The 22,692-nt window shown below is 40.3% G+C and overlaps 1 protein-coding gene across 1 annotated transcript; it reads left to right on the forward strand.

The window, feature by feature from the left end:
* The first annotated feature begins 3,817 nt into the window (after positions 1–3,817).
* Positions 3,818–10,895, forward strand: LOC308105400 (uncharacterized protein). Its single transcript, XM_080456102.1, has 5 exons — positions 3,818–4,530; positions 7,680–7,808; positions 8,505–8,654; positions 9,160–9,301; positions 9,659–10,895. The coding sequence occupies exons 1-5, from the start codon at positions 4,221–4,223 to the stop codon at positions 9,765–9,767; spliced, it is 840 nt and encodes a 279-aa protein (XP_080312228.1). The 5' UTR covers positions 3,818–4,220; the 3' UTR covers positions 9,768–10,895.
* Positions 10,896–22,692: the final 11,797 nt, after the last annotated feature.

Genomic DNA, 22,692 nt, shown 5'->3' on the forward strand with positions numbered 1-22,692 from the left:
CGGAAATTGCGCACCGGAGCGCACTCGCCTATTAGTTTGTATTGGCCAGTGCGCTCAGTGCTGTATTTCCGAACGCACAAAATCTTTTGAAAATATCAGATCTCCAAGCTCACAACGCATCATATCGTGCGCATTGTGAGCTTGTAGATCGGCTATTTTCAAATAGCCAAAGTTTAAATAGGGCTGAAGTGGTTAATGTATGTTTTATAATAATAATTCCAATCTACAAAGTAACTAAAGTTTTCAAATAATTGTAGTGGAGTAAAAGTATAATATTTGGCTCTGAGATTTGGTGGAGTAGAAGTAAAAGTATTGAAAATTGAAAAAAAAAAATATATATCTCAAAATTGTACTTAAGTACAGTACTTTACACCACTGGTTTTAGGTTATTATTTATCTGGGTTATTGGTGACAACAAACCACCCATATTGGATATTGCACGTTTCATGTTTGCTCTGCTACCTGCATGTAGTGTCCAAACTTCCTTGTCGAAGCCAAGGACGTGGAACTTATTGGTTGAAGCAATTAGCACTTATCATAAGGTAGGCCTGTTGAACACCTGTCTCATATAAAGGAGGATGTTGCTTCTGTCCAATTGCTGGCAGGTGCGATATAAACTGACGTCAGTTAAACAAAATGACTCTGAGGCCATGAAATAGCCTAATGAAACACGTCAATCCTTATCTATGTGCTTGTGCACATAATTACAGTTGCCTCACCCGCTGTGCTTGTGAAGGTGATATACTGACAGTTAAGTGATTTTGCCTTTTCATGTGAGGGAGGTTGTGCTAGTTTGCATGTATGACGGTCAAGGCAGTATACCTTAGCAGCCTATATTTAGGGAACCCTATCGTTTGTATGTGATTAGGACTGTTCTTAATTTCTTATTTATTCTTTTGGCATAAAAGCAGAAGTGTAGCCAGCACTGGGCAACTGAGCAGTGGCCAATTGAACTCTTGCTCCTCCGACAACAATAGATACATTGGCTGTCACCACCGTGTCCATACTGTGTGAACGCCACGCAGTGCATGCAAATTTATGTTGTAGCCAACCATAGCATAGCCTTTGTTTTCAAATGGGCAAGTCGGGAAAACCTGTTTCACCTGCCAGGTACAGTATAAAGAGGGCACACAGTCAAATGATGTCTCTGGCAGTGTTTTTGATAACATTTAAAGAACAGAAACTTGCTTCATTTTGGACCCACCTTTTGCTATCAAAGAATGCAAGGGTGCTAAATCTGAACACACTTAAGGTTTTGGACATGTGCACAGTTGACGTCCTCTCCAGTGTCTGATATTTTGCCCACCCTAGATGTAAATCCTCGCTACACGCCTGCCTAAAAGTGGTCTGTCTGACTGGGTCTCATAAACCTTAACAGCTGCAGTTCCCAAACTTGGCAGATAGGCCTAGGCGGGCCTACATCGTTGGGCTGGTAATCTCACCAATGAATCACAAAAAGGAACAAAGAAAAATACACAAACTATAAACAAATATATTTTGTGATGCATGCAATGCATTACATGTACAGTATGGTATGAAATAGCCTACATTTCCTTGTCCCCCGTCTCTCCATCTTGTTTGGAAGTGTTATGGAATTTGTGTGCACATAGATAGGCTATTACCTGTCTGCATCCATTGGAAAATACATGATAGATACCAACTTTTATTCCTCTGAATTTCAGACAACTACAAGAATCATTCAGGGTGGCACACTTGCTGCTTTTCTCTTTGTCATTGTCATTTATGTTGTCTTCAGGCATGCATTAGCTATCAACTCCTCCAAAGCTCTCAAAGTAGTCAGAAGATCTGTCGGCAACCAAAGTTGGCCTAATTCTAAATGCCAAGAAGACATAATCAGAAGACTGATTCTGTATTAAGAGTCAGATCACTCAACCACCCGCTCCATGAACGGAATTGACATCAAACAAATTGAGGACTTTCCTCCAGGAATTGAAGGAAAGTATCCTTCTCTATAGTGTCAAAACGATGAATAAAGAACTGGGATGTTCTTGATGGGACACATGCATGATCTTTCATAGAGGAGCCGTCCAACTAAAGCTCAGATTTATGGTGGCATCCCTCCCATCTCAGCTGGCACAAAGAACAGTCCGCTTTGCTGGACATTACTTCAGAGCAAAAGACCAGATCATCTACACTTCTAGATGTTCTGAGCAGGCCTGACTGTGAATGAACTTGGTGTGACAATGAGCAACAGAATCCATTGGAAGCAGCGTGTGTCTCAGATCGCGAGGGCACTCAAAGGATGATGATGATGATTAATGAACTTGTTTCTATTATTAGCCTATGCTGCACAAAGCTTAAGTATTTTTTAACTAAAGCCTGAATTAAACTTGGTTGACAAGCTGACAATGCATAGCAGCAGTCAAGCTTAAGCATTAACATACTGATACATACTATTGTTTGTCCATGTCAAAACAATAACACTAGATAAATGAACTTCAAATAGAATTTGTGTGCTTTATTTTGCCACCTGTTTTTTTAATCTCATAACTTAATATCTGATCTGACCAAGATCATATCAGTCTAATAATATTCTCCTTTTCACCTTCAAAATAACATTAAGCGACCCAAAGCAGGTTGCCCACTGTGATTATGTGGATTTCATCCTGACTGCTGTCATGATCGGTAGACAGGTTCTGATGAGGGGTTGGAAGGATGCTGGGAGTCCTTCTTTCCAAGAATGGTTTGTAGAGATTGGCAAAGTTGCTGCTTATGAGCAGATAACCTATAGGAGGTCTGACAGATTGGATAAATACATCCGTAAGTGGGGAGGCTATATAATGTATATTGCTAACAGGACTTGAGATGTGGTGGTAGCGCAACATACTGTTTTTCTTTTTTTTTCTCCCCCTTTTTACCTCATTGAATATAATGTATGTAAAGAAAATACCCAGGATCATTTGGCATTGTTTTTTTTGTTTTGTTTTTTAATTTGATTTATTGTATTGTATTGTATTGGTTGTGCTTTTTGTTGAATTTGTTGTCTATTTGTATTTCTGCTTCTTGTGTTTAACATTTTCCTTTTGTTTATCTTCTACTTTTTGTGTATAACTGAAAAACGAATAAACATTGAATCATAAAAAATAAAAAATAAAAATAACATTAAGCAAAGAAACACGTTTCATTTTTAATTTAAGGTTTCATGTATAAGATGTAATGAAACACCAATATAATGTGGTTTATGTGCAATTTGCTGTTTGATGTCTTAAATAATAATATGATAAAAAAATCATCTGACATCAACTCGTCAGTTGAATCAGACAAAAGTGTCTCTAATATTTGCCAGATAATAGATTACCAAGGGGGGACATAGGTCTCCCTGTACTGTAGGCCTATCTCAAATGCAAATACAATGGGTTGACTGTGTTTTTGTTGTTCTAAGAATAGGATAGTATCTATCAGTAGGCTATTGGGATAAGGCGCAAAATGACGGAGCAGAATTCCTGAGCACATTAGGTCTAATTATGAAGTTATAAGCAGCCGGGTTGTGGGCTTCAAAACAAAGGCATGCTTGCCATATGCGGCCCATGGGCTGCCTGTTCAGTACCTAGGTACTTACCTAGGTAAATGGTGTTTACCAAATGTTTTATCACTCCTTACAGTATCTCATTTGGTTATTCAAAATAGAAGTCCCAGTCAACAAGGACTGGTTTAGAAGGACATTATAATCATGCAAATGCACCTACAAGATTACATGTTAAGGGAAGTGATGACAGTCTTTACACCGAAAGAAGACCTGGGAAACTTACTGTAGATCATGCATACAACAATAACCTATTCTCCACCTGGGCTTGGTTTTCTTTCATACTGTCGATGGCAGGACGTAAGGTTGGCACCCATTTGTTGGCAAAGTTGAATGGTTTTCTCTACGATGAGACTGAACCCTGGACTTTCCTACTTTTAATCAAATACTGTTTGTTTTACTTCAAGAAGACGTCCAGTTCTTCAAGGCTTCAGATGGGGGCCACGATCCCCTGCATTAACTGCAACATCATGTTGACTTAAATCTGGATTCAAATGCAATTGAGTTCTGTTTTCTGCTTCAAGACATGATCTGGTGGTGTGGTTGAAGCTGATTCAAATACGGTACGGTTTTGGTTGACAGTTATAGCTGTAATTAGAGATTGGATTCAGTCCAAAAAACGCATCCAACAGAACTTTTGGAGTCTTTGCTGAAACTTCTTCAAATCCAGACCATCATGGTGGAGGTACCAGAGCAGAGTGCAGAGTTCCTCTCCCAGACAGTACAGATCCACTTGCAGAGTCCACAGTCAGACTCGCAGCGCTCCACCACAGATCCAGGGGAGCAGGAGAACGACTCTAGAGAATATTGTGCCCCTGTGGGCTCAGAGCCCGTCCAAGGATCACTGGACTCGGGGAGCAGTTCCGCCGAGCTGGTCCTGGTTGAGTTGCGCCGACAGCAGCTTCAGAACAGACGCGCCATGCTGCTGAACATGCAGCAGTTTAGGACGAGGGCCCGGGAGGCTGTTGGTAGCACTGAGGGTGATGGTGAGTGAAGGGAAACGTGATTTTCACTTTTATGTCGTCCTGTGCTGTCTTTTTCTGAACCTGAATTTACACGCTGTCACTGGGGCTGTCACGATCATGACATTTTTACTTGAAGATAATTGTCATGCAAATAATTGTGATTAATGATTTAATTGTGTTTTAGGTATAGAACATTGGAACATATGAAGGCTTTATTAACAAACATTGCACGGGGCAGATATGACGAATAACTGAAATATTAAATGACATACAGTATTTGATCATTTTATACTTTCAAATTATTTTAAAACAGCGTGAGCTTATAGATCTGCTATCTCCACTGTTTTTGGAAGATGTTTGAAACTGTATGAAAAAAAATCAACATGGAAACGAATATAAAATATAATATATATAATAATATATAAAATAATTGCGATTATCTCAAACAATTGCGATTAGAGGATTATGTAATAATTGTGACTGGCCTAGCTGTGGTTATGGTTATGGCTTATGGTGTTGTATGATTCGTCACTATCGGGTGGAAAACGTTTATGTTCCAAACCATTACTTTATCCAGGAAATGAAAAAAATAACTTGTGTTCAGATGGATCTGAATGCAGTTATTAACAATTCGCAAGCTATTGAATACTTTACAGTGGTAAAGTATGTTTATATAACTTATACAATTGGGGTGATTGTTTTTTGTCTCCCTGCTCTTCTATTGAGACATTTAGATCATGTCAAAGGTCATGTCTCACCTAGAGACAATAAAGCGGCTGCACACGTTCATTTGAAGACTATCTTTTGGATCTTTCTGCCGTGGGCCGGCACCGCTATAAGGACTTTGGTGTGCGTAGCATTCCTGTGCGCATGTCTCACCTAGACACAGGATACGAATTTTGACCTGATGGTCTATTAGATTCAATGTATCCCCCGAGCAAGCAGGCAGGCTCTATTGGATCAATGGTAAACATTTCAGCACTTGTGCAGGAGCCCGGGTTCAAATCCGGAGTAGAAGAGGAAAGTTACGTAGTGCAGCTTTAAGGCAACCCATAGGCACTAAATTAAAATAAACTGAAATTCTTCCAAACTAGTCCAAAGTCTCTTAATGGGCAACAGACATTGATGAAACAATCAGCGAAGGCATTCACAATTTTGTCCCCGCTTCCTTTCTCTCTCTCCTTGGCCTGAAACATATTTAAGACCCCTGAAATAGGGCATTCATTTATGAAGAAGATGCATAAAAGGATAATATATGGAGATGCGAGGTTTTGGTAGAGTATGTTATTTGTGGAGTTACACAATGTTGCATTCTGAGCAGCAAAAATCATCATTATGTATAGTGTTATATAATATAATAATATAGTCCACCACACGCTCCTTGAACAAATATAGAACAAATACGTACGCATTCTGATCGTGGACTACAGCTCAGCATTCAACACCAGTCAGTCACTAGTCCCAACGAGACTCGACACAAAGCTCAGACACCTTGAGCTGCACTCGAACATATGCGACTGGATACTGTACTTACAGACAAACCCCCCGTCAAGAGTGATGAGATTAGGCAGCATTACATCCGACCTCTTGACCCTCAACACAGGAGCCTCTCAGGGATGCATATACTGAGCCCTCTCCTCTCCTCCTTGTACACACACGACTGCGTGGCTCCATTGTCATCATCAAGTATGCTGACGACCTGACAGTGATGGGCCGGATTGTCAACATTGGTCAAGCCTGCCTACAGGGATGAGGTCAGGAGAACAACCCTATTTCAGGGTTCTTCAACACTTACCATGAATTTAATCTGTTTTCATTGCCTTTTTTTGATGGCTTTTCATGTTCTATATTGTTTCATGATATGTTGTGTATTGTCAGCCATAGTTTTGTCCCTGCTGAGCTACCATCATGCCTCCCTGCTCTTTGATCTACTTCCTTGTACCTGTAGTCTATTGTTTACACTAAAGTGAAGCTACAGTGCAACCATACCTGGGTCTTCCGTCTCCTGTGTCAAATCCAGCCATATATGGGTATACAACAGTAATAGTTTTTTGTTGCATTGTTGTTTTGTCCAGTTGTTTGAGTGTTGAATGATTAATGGACCTCAAAGGACACACGCCTCTGGCTTTTTGTCATCCATTTGGCATGTTTGCCAGACCCAGGGGGTCAGGCCTACATGTGGCTTTGTCGGTCCCCTTTTGCTATCGTTTTCTTACATGTTTTCTTTTGATTGGCCAAGCTTAGCGTGACGTAGTTTAGAAACCATTCAGATTTCCGGCCATTCAGATTTCAACCACTAGGGGTCTGGCAGTACCAGGTCCCCTGGTTCCCTTGTTTTAAATCTGTACCTTCATCGACGGCGACACAAAGGAAAGGGTCTGTGAATTCAAGTTACTTGGCGTGCACATTGATTAAATAGGGCTCACACACACACCACCACGCATGTGGTGAAAAGGCCTCAGCAGCGACTGTACTGGATCCATAGTCTGAAGTTCAGAGTGAGCCCTCACATCCTCAGGTTGTACCACAACAGCTCCATCGAGAGCGTCCTGTCAGGCTGTGTCACCTCCTGGTATGGGAACTGCACCGCCCGCAAACAGAACACCCTACAGAGGGTGGTGCGGACGATCCAAGCCTGATCTCGCAGCTATGTAATGCCATGCCAGACAGTGCCGTGGCGTGCCATGCCGTGATTATTTACCGTCACTGGGAACACCCCTGTTCTATTTTTGCGACTTAGTGTTTATTCGTAAATTAACGCCCTACTTCGTCATACTTAAGTGTCACAAGTAGCAAAATTGCAGAACTACAAGCTCAAAACGTGTCACATCGCGATACGTTTTGAGCTTGTAGATCTGCTTTATTGCAATTTTTTTGAATTATAATCCTGAATAAGAACAGTTTTGCAGTTTCCCCCTGACAGTAACAATATGCAATGCATGTACAAGAATAGATGCATGATAATATCTCTCTCTGAATCAACGTGAACCCTTGCTGGCCTAGCATAATATTCGGCCACAGTATCAGTAACAAGCCACCTCTAAGGGGAGTGTAATTTAAATTTACATTTAAGGCTGAGAGTTATTTGTTTAATGGTGTGTTTTTCCCTAATTCTCTAGTCTGAACCTCACTCTGTGTGTTTGTTGTTCTGCTGGGTTCTTTCAAACCAGAGAACAGCAACCAGCCGTGCGAGCTGGAGACTATTGATGAGGAGTTGAAGGAGCTGGCTCAGAAAGAGGAGGAGCTCCGAGGACAGGAACAGAGGAACAGCGTTTTCTCTGAACTCACTCCAGACACAGGTAGGAGATCCAGACATCTCTCCATTTCTCCCGAAGCTCAAATGAGCGCACAACACGATAGTCACCTTTGTTGGTCGGTGTGGAGGAATTCTCGATCAAGATTGTTGAGGTAGACAGAGTCAGAGACACTATTTCCAAGAATAGATAGAAGTGTATTATGTTAATTCATGGGAGAAGTACATTAAACACATAGGTCGTTGATCAAGAAGTTTTCTGCAGATAGAGGCCAGACTATCTGTATGTGTCTGTCTGTCTGTGTGTTTCTATGTGCAGGGCGTTGCTGAAAATGAGCACTTGTGCTCAGCTACTACCCTGGGTAAATAAAGAATAAAAAAAATAAATAAAAAAAGACCATCAAGGGCCACACTGAGACAATAATTCAGGCCAGGATTCATACATCCAACTATGCCACCTTCCCACACACACACACACACACACACACACACACACACACACACACACACACACACACACACACACACACACACACACACACACACACACACACACACACACACACACACACACACACACACACACACACACACACACACACACACACACACGACACAAGACGGATAGAAAACAACAAAAAACTAGAAAAAGTGTTTATGAAATTATGAAAAGTGTTGATTATGAAAGTGTACTTTGGATACCGTAGATAAGTGTTCAATGTGTTCTCTGGTGCAACATAAGCTCAAGTGGATCAAGAGACGGCACACTCCCACTATTATGAAGCCAATCGCATGATACGCAATGGGGGAGTCTACATCTTACCCCCTGCTGCAGAGAAGGAAGTGGAGCCATCTACTCAGAAACAAGAGGAGCCTGCAGATGGACCTGATGGTGACTATGACCCTTCTCAGTTTACACACACACACACACACTCACTCACTCACTCACTCACTCACTCACTCACTCACTCACTCACTCACTCACTCACTCACTCACTCACTCACTCACTCACTCACTCACTCACTCACTCACTCACACACACACACACACACACACACACACACACACACACACACACACACACACACACACACACACACACACACACACACACACACACACACACACACACACACACACACACACACACCATTCCCAGTTCCCAGACCCACATTACTATGGACACAGATGCATTACAAACTCATGAACATGAGCTGAGGCGGCACACACACACGCACGCACGCACGCACGCACGCACGCACGCACGCACGCACACACACACACACACACACACACACAAACACGTTACACACACTGATTTCCCATTGTCTTGGACAGACTCTCTCAGTACTAGACAGTGGAGCTGTACTAATCCATTCTTCTGTCTGTCCTACAGGGCAGGTTACAGAGTTGGAGAATCTTGGCAGAACACCAACCGTTGTCAAATGTGCCTCCTGTGGAGAAGTCATTACCACGGAAACCAACAGAAAAGTTGGCCCATCCATGTGGATTCTGTGTGGCATATGCACCATGTTTGGGTAAGCCCTATTCACCTGTTTCCTAGGCTGTGTTTTCCACTTCCTGTCGATTTCATTGGATATCATTGGTCATCTGACCAGTTTCATTGGATTTCATTGGATCAAATCGACAGGAAGTGGACAATAATTCATATAATATAATAATAACACAGCCTAGGAAACAGGTGAATACTGTAGATCTTTTGAACAATCTGAACTGGGATTAGAGTCTGACCAAAACTTCAATCTCCTAAAGGCTGACTTATGTTTCGGTGACAAAGTGACACATGATTCGTCAAAAATAATTATCTTTGTTGCATTTTCAGCTCGGAATAGGTCAAATCAGGCTTTACTCTCCGCTTGCTGCCTCTTTTACAGGTGTGTTGCAGGCTGCTGTCTCATTCCATTCTTCATGGACAGCCTGAGGGACGTCCAGCACCAATGTCCTCGATGTCACACTCTCCTACAAACATTCCAACGGCTGTGACACGACGATGTGCCGCCCGCAAAAAGAAAAACACTCCACCCAAGTACTCCATAGTACTGGGGTGATTAGGAAATACATTGGATTGCAACGATAGCAGTTACTGAGGTTTCAGCGAGGCCTCTTTGACTGTCCTTGCTTTCATGATATACTGTAGACACCAGAACTGTGTTTAATAGAGTAAATACACTGAAGGAACGATGCAAGTAGGGCACGATGCAAGTTGGGAATGCAAGCCCTGCACGGTTGCACAATACTCATTGCACCCTTTGCACCACTCCGTGGCCTGAAAATCTATGGCCATGCTATGCTTGTGATGTCCATCGACCCAACGTCCACCCACCGTCGACCCACAACGACATTTTAATATGTGGGCACAGTCTTATCGGCCTCTTTTTGCGCCCAATGCATTGTCAAAGGCAAAGGACATTTAAAGGAGAAAAATGTTAGTAGACCCGTGGGAGCTGAATTGCTAAGTTGCTGAGTTCCCTGTGCTAGGATTCGATCCCATGACCTTGTGGTCTGAAGCAAAGAGCTCTTCTGACTGAGCTACCCAAGCACAATGTCAAGCTTTGTACATTGACATTCCATGAACGTGATGAGTTATTCCCCCAAATTCATTAAAGGCATTTGGCCTTTAATTTACAAGTGGGCTTATTGTCAGCAACAGCCAAGAACACAGGAGGACCTCAGACACTCAAAATTGTCTCTTGTCTCACACCGTTGAGGTGTTCTTTAGTATCTTAACCTTCAGTTAGCCTTTACCTTACTTGCCCGGGCAGCTCAGTTGGTAGAGCTCTTGCCCTAAGATCACAAGGTCATGAGTTCGATCCTGAGCAATCACAGCTTGAGCTTCAGACCAGTAAACCATCATTCAGTCTTTCTCGATTGACAACTTTTAATGTGTTCTTTTGTATGATAGCCTTCAGTTAGTAAAGTTAAACTACTCCAGCAAAGATGGGATTTGAACATGGAATCTTTGTGTTCAGAGTTTGGTCATTAGACCACTAGACCATCACCCTCAGCATGTGTCTTTTAGTATTGTTGAAGTCTTCATTTGTATGTTAGCCTTCAATTAGTAAAGGTGAAATACTCCAGCATTTAAAGCTGCATTATGTAACTTTCCTGTTCTACCCCAGATTTGTCTTTCATTGCTTTTGAGTTGTTCTTAAATGCTGAGACATTGTGTCATTGTGTCTGGTGGTACGTACTGGTACCTACTGGTAATTGTGTCAACAGTATTTGGTACTGGTCTTGTGTCTATAGGGTAGTTACAGGTCATTGTGTCTCTATGGTACAGGTCATTGTGTCTATATACACACTAAATGACCAGGGGCCTGTTCCTCGAAAGGTGAATTAAATAAGCCTGGATTTAAGTCAAATCCAGGCTTGACAAAGTCGGGTCCGTATAGCCTGGTTTATTCGGTTCCTGGAACGCCAAGCCAGGCTGAAAAGGAGCGACTTTGTCGAGCTAGGCCTTGTCAAGCCAGGCTGTGTCGAGCCAGGATAATGAAGCCAGGCTTCACTTATTTCTATAAAAGACCATGAAAGTCGATAGCAGAATCCTTGAACTTGACCAATCATGGAGCCCAAAACCAGAGCGGCGTTCTTCTCTGTGGCTGAACAGCAGCACTGCAGCAGCTCATGGAATCTTACAAGGGAGTAACATTTATAATAAGCAAGAAAGGAAACACGGCCGCAATAAATATAGATCCAGGGAGAAAGCGTGGCAAAGTATTGCCGACAAATTAAATGCACAAGTTGTCCAAAAATATGCAATTAATTTATATACAAATCCATAAATATATAATTCAGTTAGGTTTAAACATAAGGAGTTTAAGTGAATGTTGGAATTATAATTATAAACACTTAGAATAATTTTCTAATTTCTAAAATCGAAGATCTACAAGGGAAAAGCTTGCCTTTTGGCGGCCGGGGGTCCACGGTCCACGGGGGTCCGGGAGTACACGGGGGGCCAGGCCCCCGGCCCCCGTGTACTCCCGGACCCCCGTTGACCCCCAACAGAGGTCTGGGGTATACGGGGGTCCACGGGGGCGGGGGTCCACGGGGGTCCGGAGGTCCACGGGGGTCCGGGGGTCCACGGGGGTCCGGAGGTCCACGGGGGTCCGGGGGTCCACGGGGGTCCGGAGGTACACGGGGGCTGGGGGTACACGGGGGTCCGGGGGTCCACGGGGGTCCGGGGGTCCACGGGGGCGGGGGTCCATGGGGGGCCGGGGACCCCCGGCCGCCATAAGACAAAAACATTTCGGGCTTGTAGATCTTTGATTTTCGCATAAGAATTGAATAAGTGTAGAAAAACTCATTGGTTTATGATTGGAGTCATTGGACTAACAGCTATTTCACAAAACTTGAAGAACAAGGCACTGGATTAATAAAGCTTGTCTGTTAGCCTGCTCCTGACCAGGCTAACTTCACAGCTAAATTGCCATGGTAACTAGCTAGGCTTGCTTCAATTCTCTTTTGAGGAATCGGATAAGGCTAAACTTAGCCAGGGTGAACTGGCTAAACTAATCTTCAAGATAATTCACCTTTTGAGGAACCGACTCAGCTCTAATCCTGGCTAAATTAAGCCAGGATAGGTGGTAAAGCCAGGCTTTAGCTCTAATTCACCTTTTGAGGAACAGGCCCCAGGGGCCTACTTCACGAAAGCAGAATTAGGGGTTAAGCCTGGATTTAACACCTATCCTGGCTTAATTTAGCCAGGATTAGTTTCATGAAAGCTGAATTATCTTGCCAGATTAGTTTAGCCAGAGCACCCTGTATAAGTTTATCCATGACTCGATTTCACGAAAGACAATTTACGCAATCCTACCTTAGTTACCATGGAAATTTAGCTGTGAAGTTAGCCTGGTAGGGACCAGGCTAACAGCCAAGCTTACTTAATCCAGTGCCTTGTTCTTCAAGTTTTTCCACGGTTAATTCAACACATGTGTTTGTATGTGGACTCATTTTAATGACCCTGCATTCAAATAAAATGAAATAAATACAATAAGATATAATCAATTTAATTATATTACTGAAATAGAGTGTGACCATGAATCATAATTGTTTCACAATGACTCATGTGATATGTCATTGTCATTAACTCTGTTAACATATTGTTGTTAGATGTTTGATAATATTTTACAGATTTGTTTTTATATTATAAAAAAATCCCACGGGTCTACTATCTTTTTTCGCCTTTATCATAAAGGTTGCTGGACAATATATAGAGGAAGAAATGCATAATGTATTAAATAATATAAAGGTAATACCAAATACATTGTAAAAAATGAAGCTGGGCTTTGCTGGTCAGTCCAAAAGAACACTTCAAAGCACTAGAGTCCCAGACCTACGGTTACGGTAGTTGATTATGAAATTGCTGTGAATTTGTTAACATAAAAAAAATACCAAGTCATTGACTGAGTAATGGTGTAGTAATACTTTTCATTGTCAAGTTTTGAAGCTAAACTACAAAAGAACAACTCAAGAGCATTCAAAGGCAAAAGCAGGGTCGAGCAGGAAAGTTACATAATGAAGCTTTAAATGCTGGAGTATTTCAACAAACTAACTGAAGGCTAACACAAAATAACGCTTCAAGAGTACAAAGAGACATAAAGTGAGTGGCTGAAAGATGGTGTCGTGGTCTAAAGATCAGACTCTCCGCATTGAGATTCCATGTTCAAATCCCAGTCCTTCTTTGGTTCATTGCTTTTCAACTTTACTAACTGAAGGCTGACATATAAACACAAACACTTCAAGATTACTAAGAGACATCTGCTGAGAGACAGTGAGAGATGGTGTAATGGTATAGTGATCAGACTCTCAGCACAGAGGTTCCATGTTAAAATCCCAGTTGTCCCATATTTCAATGTTGTAGAACTTTGAAATGTTCAAGGCCAAAATACAAAAAAGAAAGTCAAAATTAGTAAAAGACACCTGCTGAGAAGCAGAGAGAGATGGTGTAATGGGATAGTGATCAGACTCTCGGTACAGAGGTTCCATGTTCAAATCCCAGTTATCCCATATTTCAATATTGTAGCACTTTGAAATTTTCAAGGCCAAAATACAAAAAAGCAAGTCAAAACCACTAGAAGACACCTGCTGAGGGCCCAAAGGTGCCTTGGCGCAGTGGTGTGCTGCACTTGACCAGTTGCCTTTGCTACAGACAGTTTGCAGGTTCAAGTCCCATGCTATCAACGTATAAGGAGGACCATTGGGGGGACTGCGTCCCTCCCCTGTTTGCTGATAGTTAAAGGTGGGGGGTTATAACTGAAATAACTCTCCCCAGCTAAGGTTTTACTAATTAATTAGTATTAGCTTTATCAGCTAATTAAAGCAGACACACAGGGTTATTGTAATTTAAAGGTGTCCCTGAGCTGCTCCCGTTAATTAATAATACATTTAAATTTGTATGAGGTCATATCATTTATAATAATATAATATAATATAATATAATATAATATAATATAATATAATATAATATAATATAATATAACATAATAAGTATAAAAAACACATTAGTTGTAAAAGACGTGTAATCCATCCATCAGCGTTTTGCGACGACGTCGTATCGACGTTGTTAAAGACGTGTCTTTTCAACAGATATAAGCCCAAGCTGTAGACAGCCCAGTACACAATTATACAATCCCAGATCGATTTAAAAACAATTCCACTGTATTCACCAACTCACCAGGTTATTTGAGCATAAAATCGTTTGCTTTACCATGTTATAAACTGCCTCACAGAGCCTTTAAACCCTTATTTAAATAGATGATACTAACGTACTAAATTTCGTTTGATTGGTCCTCCCTTGATGAAAGCTGACCCAAAAAAATCTGGCAGTTTTAACACACAATGTTACATGTGTTTAGTGGCGTTTCTGTGGAAAATAAAAGGCACTTTTACCTGTATGCTACTGCTGCTGCTAGTGCTGTGCATGCATGCTTGAGATTTTTTCTTTGAAATCATTTGTAGTTTGGGAGATATTTAACTTTAAGCGCCCAATGCATTGTCAATGCGGCAATGGACATTTAAAGGGAAACGAGTACAGGCTACTAATCCTACATACTTACTGCTAGTAACCCCATTCATACTTTAAAATGTTCATCTTACTGTGGACATGTTTGCCTGAAAAGGAATCTTTGAAATGTTTAATAGTTTTAGAATTGTACTCCTTTAAAAGTTCAGAGATTTATAATGGAGGTCGATGGACGAATTTGGGACCTCAAAAAAACACTTTCACCTAGAAACTCCATTCACGGTTCAAAAATTCCACCTTACCGTGGACATGCATGCTTGAGATTTTTTCTTTGAAATCATTTGTAGTTTGGGAGATATTTAACTTTAAGCGCCCAATGCATTGTCAATGCAGCAATGGACATTTAAAGGGAAACGAGTACAGGCTACTAATCCTACATACTTACTGCTAGTAACCCCATTCATACTTTAAAATGTTCATCTTACTGTGGACATGTTTGCCTGAAAAGGAATCTTTGAAATGTTTAATAGTTTTAGAATTGTACTCCTTTAAAAGTTCAGAGATTTATAATGGAGGTCGATGGACGAATTTGGGACCTCAAAAAAACACTTACACCAAGAAACTCCATTCACAATAAAAAAAATTCCACCTTACCGTGGACATGCATGCTTCAGATTTTTTCTGTGAAATCATTTGTAGTTTGGGAGATATTTAACTTTAAGCGCCCAATGCATTGTCAATGCGGCAATGGACATTTAAAGGGAAACGAGTACAGGCTACTAATCCTACATACTTACTGCTAGTAACCCCGTTCATACTTTAAAATGTTCATCTTACTGTGGAAATGTTTGCCTGAAAAGGAATCTTTGAAATGTTTAATAGTTTTAGAATTGTACTCCTTTAAAAGTTCAGAGATTTATAATGGAGGTCGATGGACGAATTTGGGACCTCAAAAAACACTTTCACCTAGAAACTCCATTCACAGTTCAAAAATTCCACCTTTCTGTGGACATGCATGCTTGAGATTTTTTCTTTGAAATCATTTGTAGTTTGGGAGATATTTAACTTTAAGCGCCCAATGCATTGTCAATGCGGCAATGGACATTTAAAGGGAAACGAGTACAGGCTACTAATCCTACATACTTAGGGACCAGTCGAAATTTACATAAGGGGGGGCATGGAGGAAATGTATGTGCCCTGATCTAAAATGCCATGACCCTCCCTTTGACAAAAAAAAATAATCAATGACCCTCCCCAAGTGATTACAAAAAAAAGAGTAACCCTCCCCGCCTAGAAGTGTCACGATATATTGTGTCACGATATAGCCTATCGTGGTATTAAAATGTGATGATAGGTATTGTCATGATGACATACTGTATCGTAATATTTTTTTAATTGTTTTTTTAATAAAAAAAAAACACTTTCTTTTCTTTTGCCGGTGAAAGTTAGGAGTTTTTACTGTATGATATGAAATGTAAAGCTTATCATAATCATAGTAATTATTAATCATGTCCTCCATCATATTCAAGGTATTTTGGAGAGAAATGAAACAGACTCCAGTCAGTCACTTTCAGTTTAAAGCACTGCAGAGGGGAGGTGTTGTGTGTCAGCTGATGCTCGTTGACGCTCGTTAATGTGACATGCATCTGCACTCTCAAATAGGCCTACATCTAATCTAAGATTGTATTATACTGTATCTGGTATTATAGATGTTTTTTAGCTGTTGGAAATAACTAGGCTGCACTTGGTTGGTAAAGTCCAGATGACAAAAATATGAGGTTTGTGGAATTTATAGTTATGCAGTCTTATATTATATTATATTTGTTATATTAGTGTCTATCTGTCCTCTGAAACAATGGGTTTATAGTTAGTGAGAACTTCACTTCTCCATTAAGCTTGCACAAATGTATTTATTTGTGTACAAAGCACTTTGTAATTGTTTCTAACTTGCTTTATAACGTTATTTATAAGATGATGGCCAATGTTGATGATACATGAGAAAAGAACATTAATAATATATCATATCGATATCATGCCCAACATCATGTATCGTATTGTGAAATTCTTGACACCCCTAACCCTCCCCATCAAATACAACATGACATTTAAAACTGATATGTCCAATGTTTTGCTTTCCACATTGATTAGAACATTGCTGTAGTGTAGTCAGTCTTGCTAAATGCACAGTGTATCTGTAGTAGTGGTAGCAGAATGGATAGTGTTCTCATCTTACATGTGGGAAACCCATTGAATCCTGGTCAGATTGAAGAAAGTTGAATATTTGGTAACCAGTAGTTTAAAACTTTTGTCACTCTGCCCTTTTAATTATCAACTACAGTGACTACAACTACACTGTTGCCTACATAAAACAAATTAGGCTATCAATTATGGCCTGATGCTTCTGGTTTTACTTGTGGAGCTATAGGCATCTATACACAACTGTCCATATAGATCCACATTAATCACATGCACAGAATTACTTCAAATGATTATGAATATCCAGTTATAGTAGGCCTATTTATAATGCATCTCTCCAATAACGCCTGTTGAAGTTTTGCTTAATTGTTCAACCACCATCGTTAAGACGCTGAATAGATTTGACTGGGTCGTTCACACTCGCTGTGCGTTGATGGCTTGTTAACGACCGTCATTGATTCTAAATAGACAAGGTGTTACTTGATTTGAATTCTTTGTATCCTTTGAAATGGAGAGGGGTCATTGACCACTGTTCTGCTGTACTAAAAAGGTATATAAAAAACGGACTATTTTATCAATTCAAAATTGCATGACCCTCCCTTGGATTCAAAGTAAAATTAGCTGACCCTCCCTTGGACCAAAATTAGAAAGGCATGACCCTCCCCTATTTTCCTCCATGCCCCCCCTTATGTAAATTTCGACTGGTCCCTTACTGCTAGTAACCCCATTCATACTTTAAAATGTTCATCTTACTGTGGACATGTTTGCCTGAAAAGGAATCTTTGAAATGTTTAATAGTTTTAGAATTGTACTCCTTTAAAAGTTCAGAGATTTATAATGGAGGTCGATGGACAAATTTGGGACCTCAAAAAACACTGTCACCTAGAAACTCCATTCACAGTTCAAAAATTCCACCTTTCTGTGGACATGCATGCTTGAGATTTTTTCTTTGAAATCATTTGTAGTTTGGGAGATATTTAACTTTAAGCCCAATGCATTGTCAATGCCTTAATGGACATTTAAAGGGAAACGAGTACAGGCTACTAATCCTACATACTTACTGCTAGTAACCCCATTCATACTTTAAAATGTTCATCTTACTGTGGACATGTTTGCCTGAAAAGGAATCTTTGAAATGTTTAATAGTTTTAGAATTGTACTCCTTTAAAAGTTCAGAGATTTATAATGGAGGTCGATGGACGAATTTGGGACCTAAAAAAAACACTTTCACCTAGAAACTCCATTCACAGTTAAAAAATGTCACCTTACTGTGGACATGCATGCTTGAGATTTTTTCTTTGAAATCATTTGTAATTTGGGAGATATTTAACTTTAAGCGCCCAATGCATTGTCAATGCGGAAATGGACATTTAAAGGGAAACAAGACAGTACAAACGTTGGCAGGCTATTAATCCGACATACTTGCACCTAGTAACCCCATTCATACTTTAAAATGTTCATCTTACTGTGGACATGTTTGCCTGGGTTCTAATCCCTACCGGTACATTCAGAAATGTCCTAAAAGAGACGATCTACAATCTGCACTGTATTCATTCTCATACTCTCCATTCATTATAACAGAGATGTTATTAGACACTAAGCTATCCATGTCAACACGTCTTTAAGCTCTAGGAGTCTCAACAGTTATAAGTGACTACCGTTTAATCTAGCTGAAGAGGCAATTCATTGACCACAGTTTTGTACAATTTTAACATCCCAGATCGATCTAAATATTAATCCACTGTGCCGACTAATACACCATGACATATGTGCTATAGATTTAATCACAGGTAATCACAGGGCTTGATAAATTATAATAAAAGTGCATTCAGGTATTATGAATCAATGAATTGAGTGCTAACATTTAATGTAAACATACACAACAGGACAAAGGTGAAACAGTAAGCAGCGCTGCAGGGAATCGAACCCTGTTCCCAGCAGAAACCAGGAGTACCGACTACCAGTGCTTTTTTGCCATGTTGACACCATATGTCCATACTTGCATGGCAATGTATGAAAGATATGAATAACCTGGCTCAAGACAGCTCTCCTTCTGTTTACTGTTTGACCTATAATCACACTAGACTCTACACTAGCACAGTGATTCTCAGACTGGGGTCCTGAGACCCCTAGGGGTCCCCAGACTTGTATTTTTATTTTTTATATAGCCACTACAATCCCTATACATCAGCTATTTGAAAATAGCTGATGTACAAGCTTGTTGATCAGCTATTTTCAACAAATCAGACCCTTAAACTAAGCTAAACACTCTAAGGAGCATGATAGTGATCAGTGAGTATTTATGAATCATTACATTTGTCTAACATGGACTGTTGTTAGCTTTATATGTCTTTACCCACTGGGCACACACAATACAACGCCCATACGCCGTGCATACGCCGTCCATACAACGTCTGAGTCAGACCTCAGTCAGCAGCTGTTTTGCAAAAAATACGTTGAAACGACGTCGACACACGTCTGACTCGGACAGCGTATGGACGGCGTATGCACGGCGTTTGGGCGTTGTTGTATTGTGTGCCCAGTGGGTAGAGACGTCTGTTGAAAAGACACGTCTTTGTGCAACTTGAATTATGGATTTTTGATTGCATTTTAAGTTTTAGATGGCTTTTCCCAACCTCGTAGCCTAAGTGAACACCAGTAATATTGTAAGTTTATTAAGTGGAATTCATAATTCATAATCAATGTCAATTATTGTTTCCCCCCTATAAATGTAAGGCAAGTTTTAGATTCATCACGTAGCCTACAAACCTTACATTTCCCCACCAACATAGAAAGAATGCTATCAGTAATTTCTCTACATAATGTATATACATAATGTATATACATTTTGCTGGGGACCCTGGAACCCCCCCAACGACCCCTGGGGTCATTAAATCATTTCTACTTTGGTACTTGGTACTTTTCTTTGAAAAAAAAACAAGACTCGCGCAACAAAAATCGGCAAGACACACCATCTCTGGTTTACTTCCCGTAGGCGTATCTGCAGTCTCGCGTCTCGCGTAGATATATCTGCGTGAAGTGGGCGGACGCCTTTTTAGGAGACCGGAAGCAGGTTGGCGTCAGGAGATGGTGTGTCTTGCCAAATCATGTTGCGCAAGTCTTGTTTTTTTTTGTTCATCTGCTGTTTTTGCTATTTTAGAATGTTTATGCTGAAAAGTAACAGTTTTGGCCATATAATGAGGTTCCCGCCCGACAGACTAATATATTTATATTTATATTGTACATGCAAAATTGCTGCTATACGAAATTGTTACTGCACTGTTTCTTATTTTTATTTTCGTTTGTAATAAAATCATTCATCTACATAAACGTATAACGTAAATATAAAGTTTTTGACCCTGGCGAGTTGAAAGTGGGACTTCTGCTTTTCATGCGGCTGCCCTATCGATAGCTCAGTCGGTAGAGCTCTTGACTTTAGACCACAAGATCACGGGTTTGATTCCCAGCACAGGAACCTTGGCATCTGAGCAATCTGGCTCCCACGGGTCAACTATCTTTTTTTCACCTTTATCATAAAGGTTGCTGGACAATATATAGAGGATGAAATGCATAATTTATTAAATAATATAAAGGTAATATCAAATACATTGTAAAAAATGAGAGACATGACGCTTTATTAGCAAGACAGTCTTTTATTATATTATTCCTCATTTTGCTGATTTCCCCTGAAACCCCTTTACTGTTACAGAGTAGAAATGCCTTAGAATCTCTGTAACTGATGATGTAGCCATAGCTGAATGGTTAAAGAGCCTGCCTGGCAAGCGATTAAATCCAGGTTCAATCTCAGGCCTCAGCAATGTGTCAAAGTGTCCCTGAATAAGACACCAAAAAGAATAGTTGTTCTGGCCCTGCCAGTTAATGTGAAGTGTTTTAGAGCCCCCTGCTGGACACTATATTCTTTTTACATTGACGTTCTAGTTCCTGTGTCACAGGAAGTGATTCTTTAGAAGCTCTGAATATGATGTGTGTGTTCCAGAGAAGCAGATGTTTTCAATCCTTGCCATCCTTTGTCTATAGCTCTTGAGAAGGCATTGCTTGTAAGTTTATACATTGTGGAGGGATGTATCTTTCATATGAGCACATTATTTTCTACCAGATTTATGTCCATGATGTTAGATAGATGAGCAGCCAGTTAGCTAACATGTGTGCTGGCTCCTGCCTATGTTGTTATGTTTGTGCATTTATATTTCTGTGATAGTGTTCAGTCATTTGACACCACAGCAGTTTTGGTTGGTTTGTGTTCACAATAGACGTTGCTTTGTATTGATGTAATACTTACCTTGCCTACATACCTATATCTATGCTTATGTAATGCTGTAGTTATGATGTTATGGAAATTATACTTACCACTGTTATTGTACTCTGTGTATTTTACAGTTTCACACTGCTCCATGAGTAAAGGATCTAAACAGCATGTCGTGGTCCTGAGAATTATTTGTGGACGTGTTTAGCTTGCTGGATAACTGATGGGGAAATCAGTGAGGCCAGTACAATAGTACCCCAAAAATACTTATTTTCTTTCAATCACACACTCCATGAAGCCTTGAATTCATGGAGATTTTTTTGTTTTTGACACATTCAAGACCCCGGCTCCCGGGGAGACATCAAATTTCTCTTTTGGGTCTTGAGTCTTGGGACTCAAGACCCAAAAGAGAAATTTGATGTCTCCCCGGGAGCCAGGACCCAAGCCTCAAGACTCTTGAGCTAAAAAGTTTGTGAACCACTGCCATTTAGAACAGTGGTTTTCAACCTTTTTCATGCCAAGGACCCCTAAATTGATATACATTTGGCTTGTTTTTAAATAGCTTATTTTGGCTTGCTAAAATGTAACAGTAGTTTGTCTTTAATATAAATCCATTGAAGCCTAGTCTGTATACAAGCATAGATTTCTTAAATGTTTTTGATTAAATAATTACAATCAATGAAAAGCTTGTAAAGCCCTCGATATGTCTGAAATTCAGAGCGCAAGATTCAGACTCTGAATATTCTGAGTGAGTCACACATGGAGGCTTTTCACAGTACACCAACTTTTTAATGACACATAAAGGCATACAGCACTTATATATACACATTTTTGAAGAATTATTTACAAAATAGAGCCGATGGATGCATTACACATGTATAAAAATATGCATTACATCTATATAAATATGTACACAATGTGCAAAAACGTATGGCATACAAACAGTGTTGCCAGATTCTGTGAGAGAAACAAGCAACCAGGTCTAGGAAAACCAGCCCAAAAGAAGCGACTATGGGCCACATGAGCACTTTAACATATACATCAGCTATTTGAAAATAGCCGATCTACAAGTTCACAACGCGTCGCATCGCGACGCGTTGTGAGCTTGCAGATCGGCTATTTTCAAATAAAATATTGCGGGGAAGTTATAATAAGCAGATCTGGCAACCCTGCACACAAACAACACAAGAGGCATGGGGTGGTGCAGGGCAGTGATGGATAGTAGACTATGATGGTTGTCAGTGGACATAAGTGATAAAACATGATGCTGCCTCAGCACAATATGAATCTTTGTGTCAGCTGTAAAGAGATAGAATGTCAATGTGGTTCAATGAAAACCGAAATGGATGTGGTTCAGCAAAGGACTGGCAGAACTGAGTGTTAGATGTCGTTGCTGTCGGGTGGAAAACGTGTAAGTCTAAAATCGTTCCTTTATTATTTAAAAAAAAAAACAGGTTTAAAAAGTGAAAATAGCCGATCTACAAGCT

The sequence above is a fragment of the Gymnoscopelus braueri genome (assembly GCF_963280865.1).
Source record: "Gymnoscopelus braueri genome assembly, chromosome: 17".
In the NCBI taxonomy this organism is placed as follows: Eukaryota; Metazoa; Chordata; class Actinopteri; order Myctophiformes; family Myctophidae; genus Gymnoscopelus; species Gymnoscopelus braueri.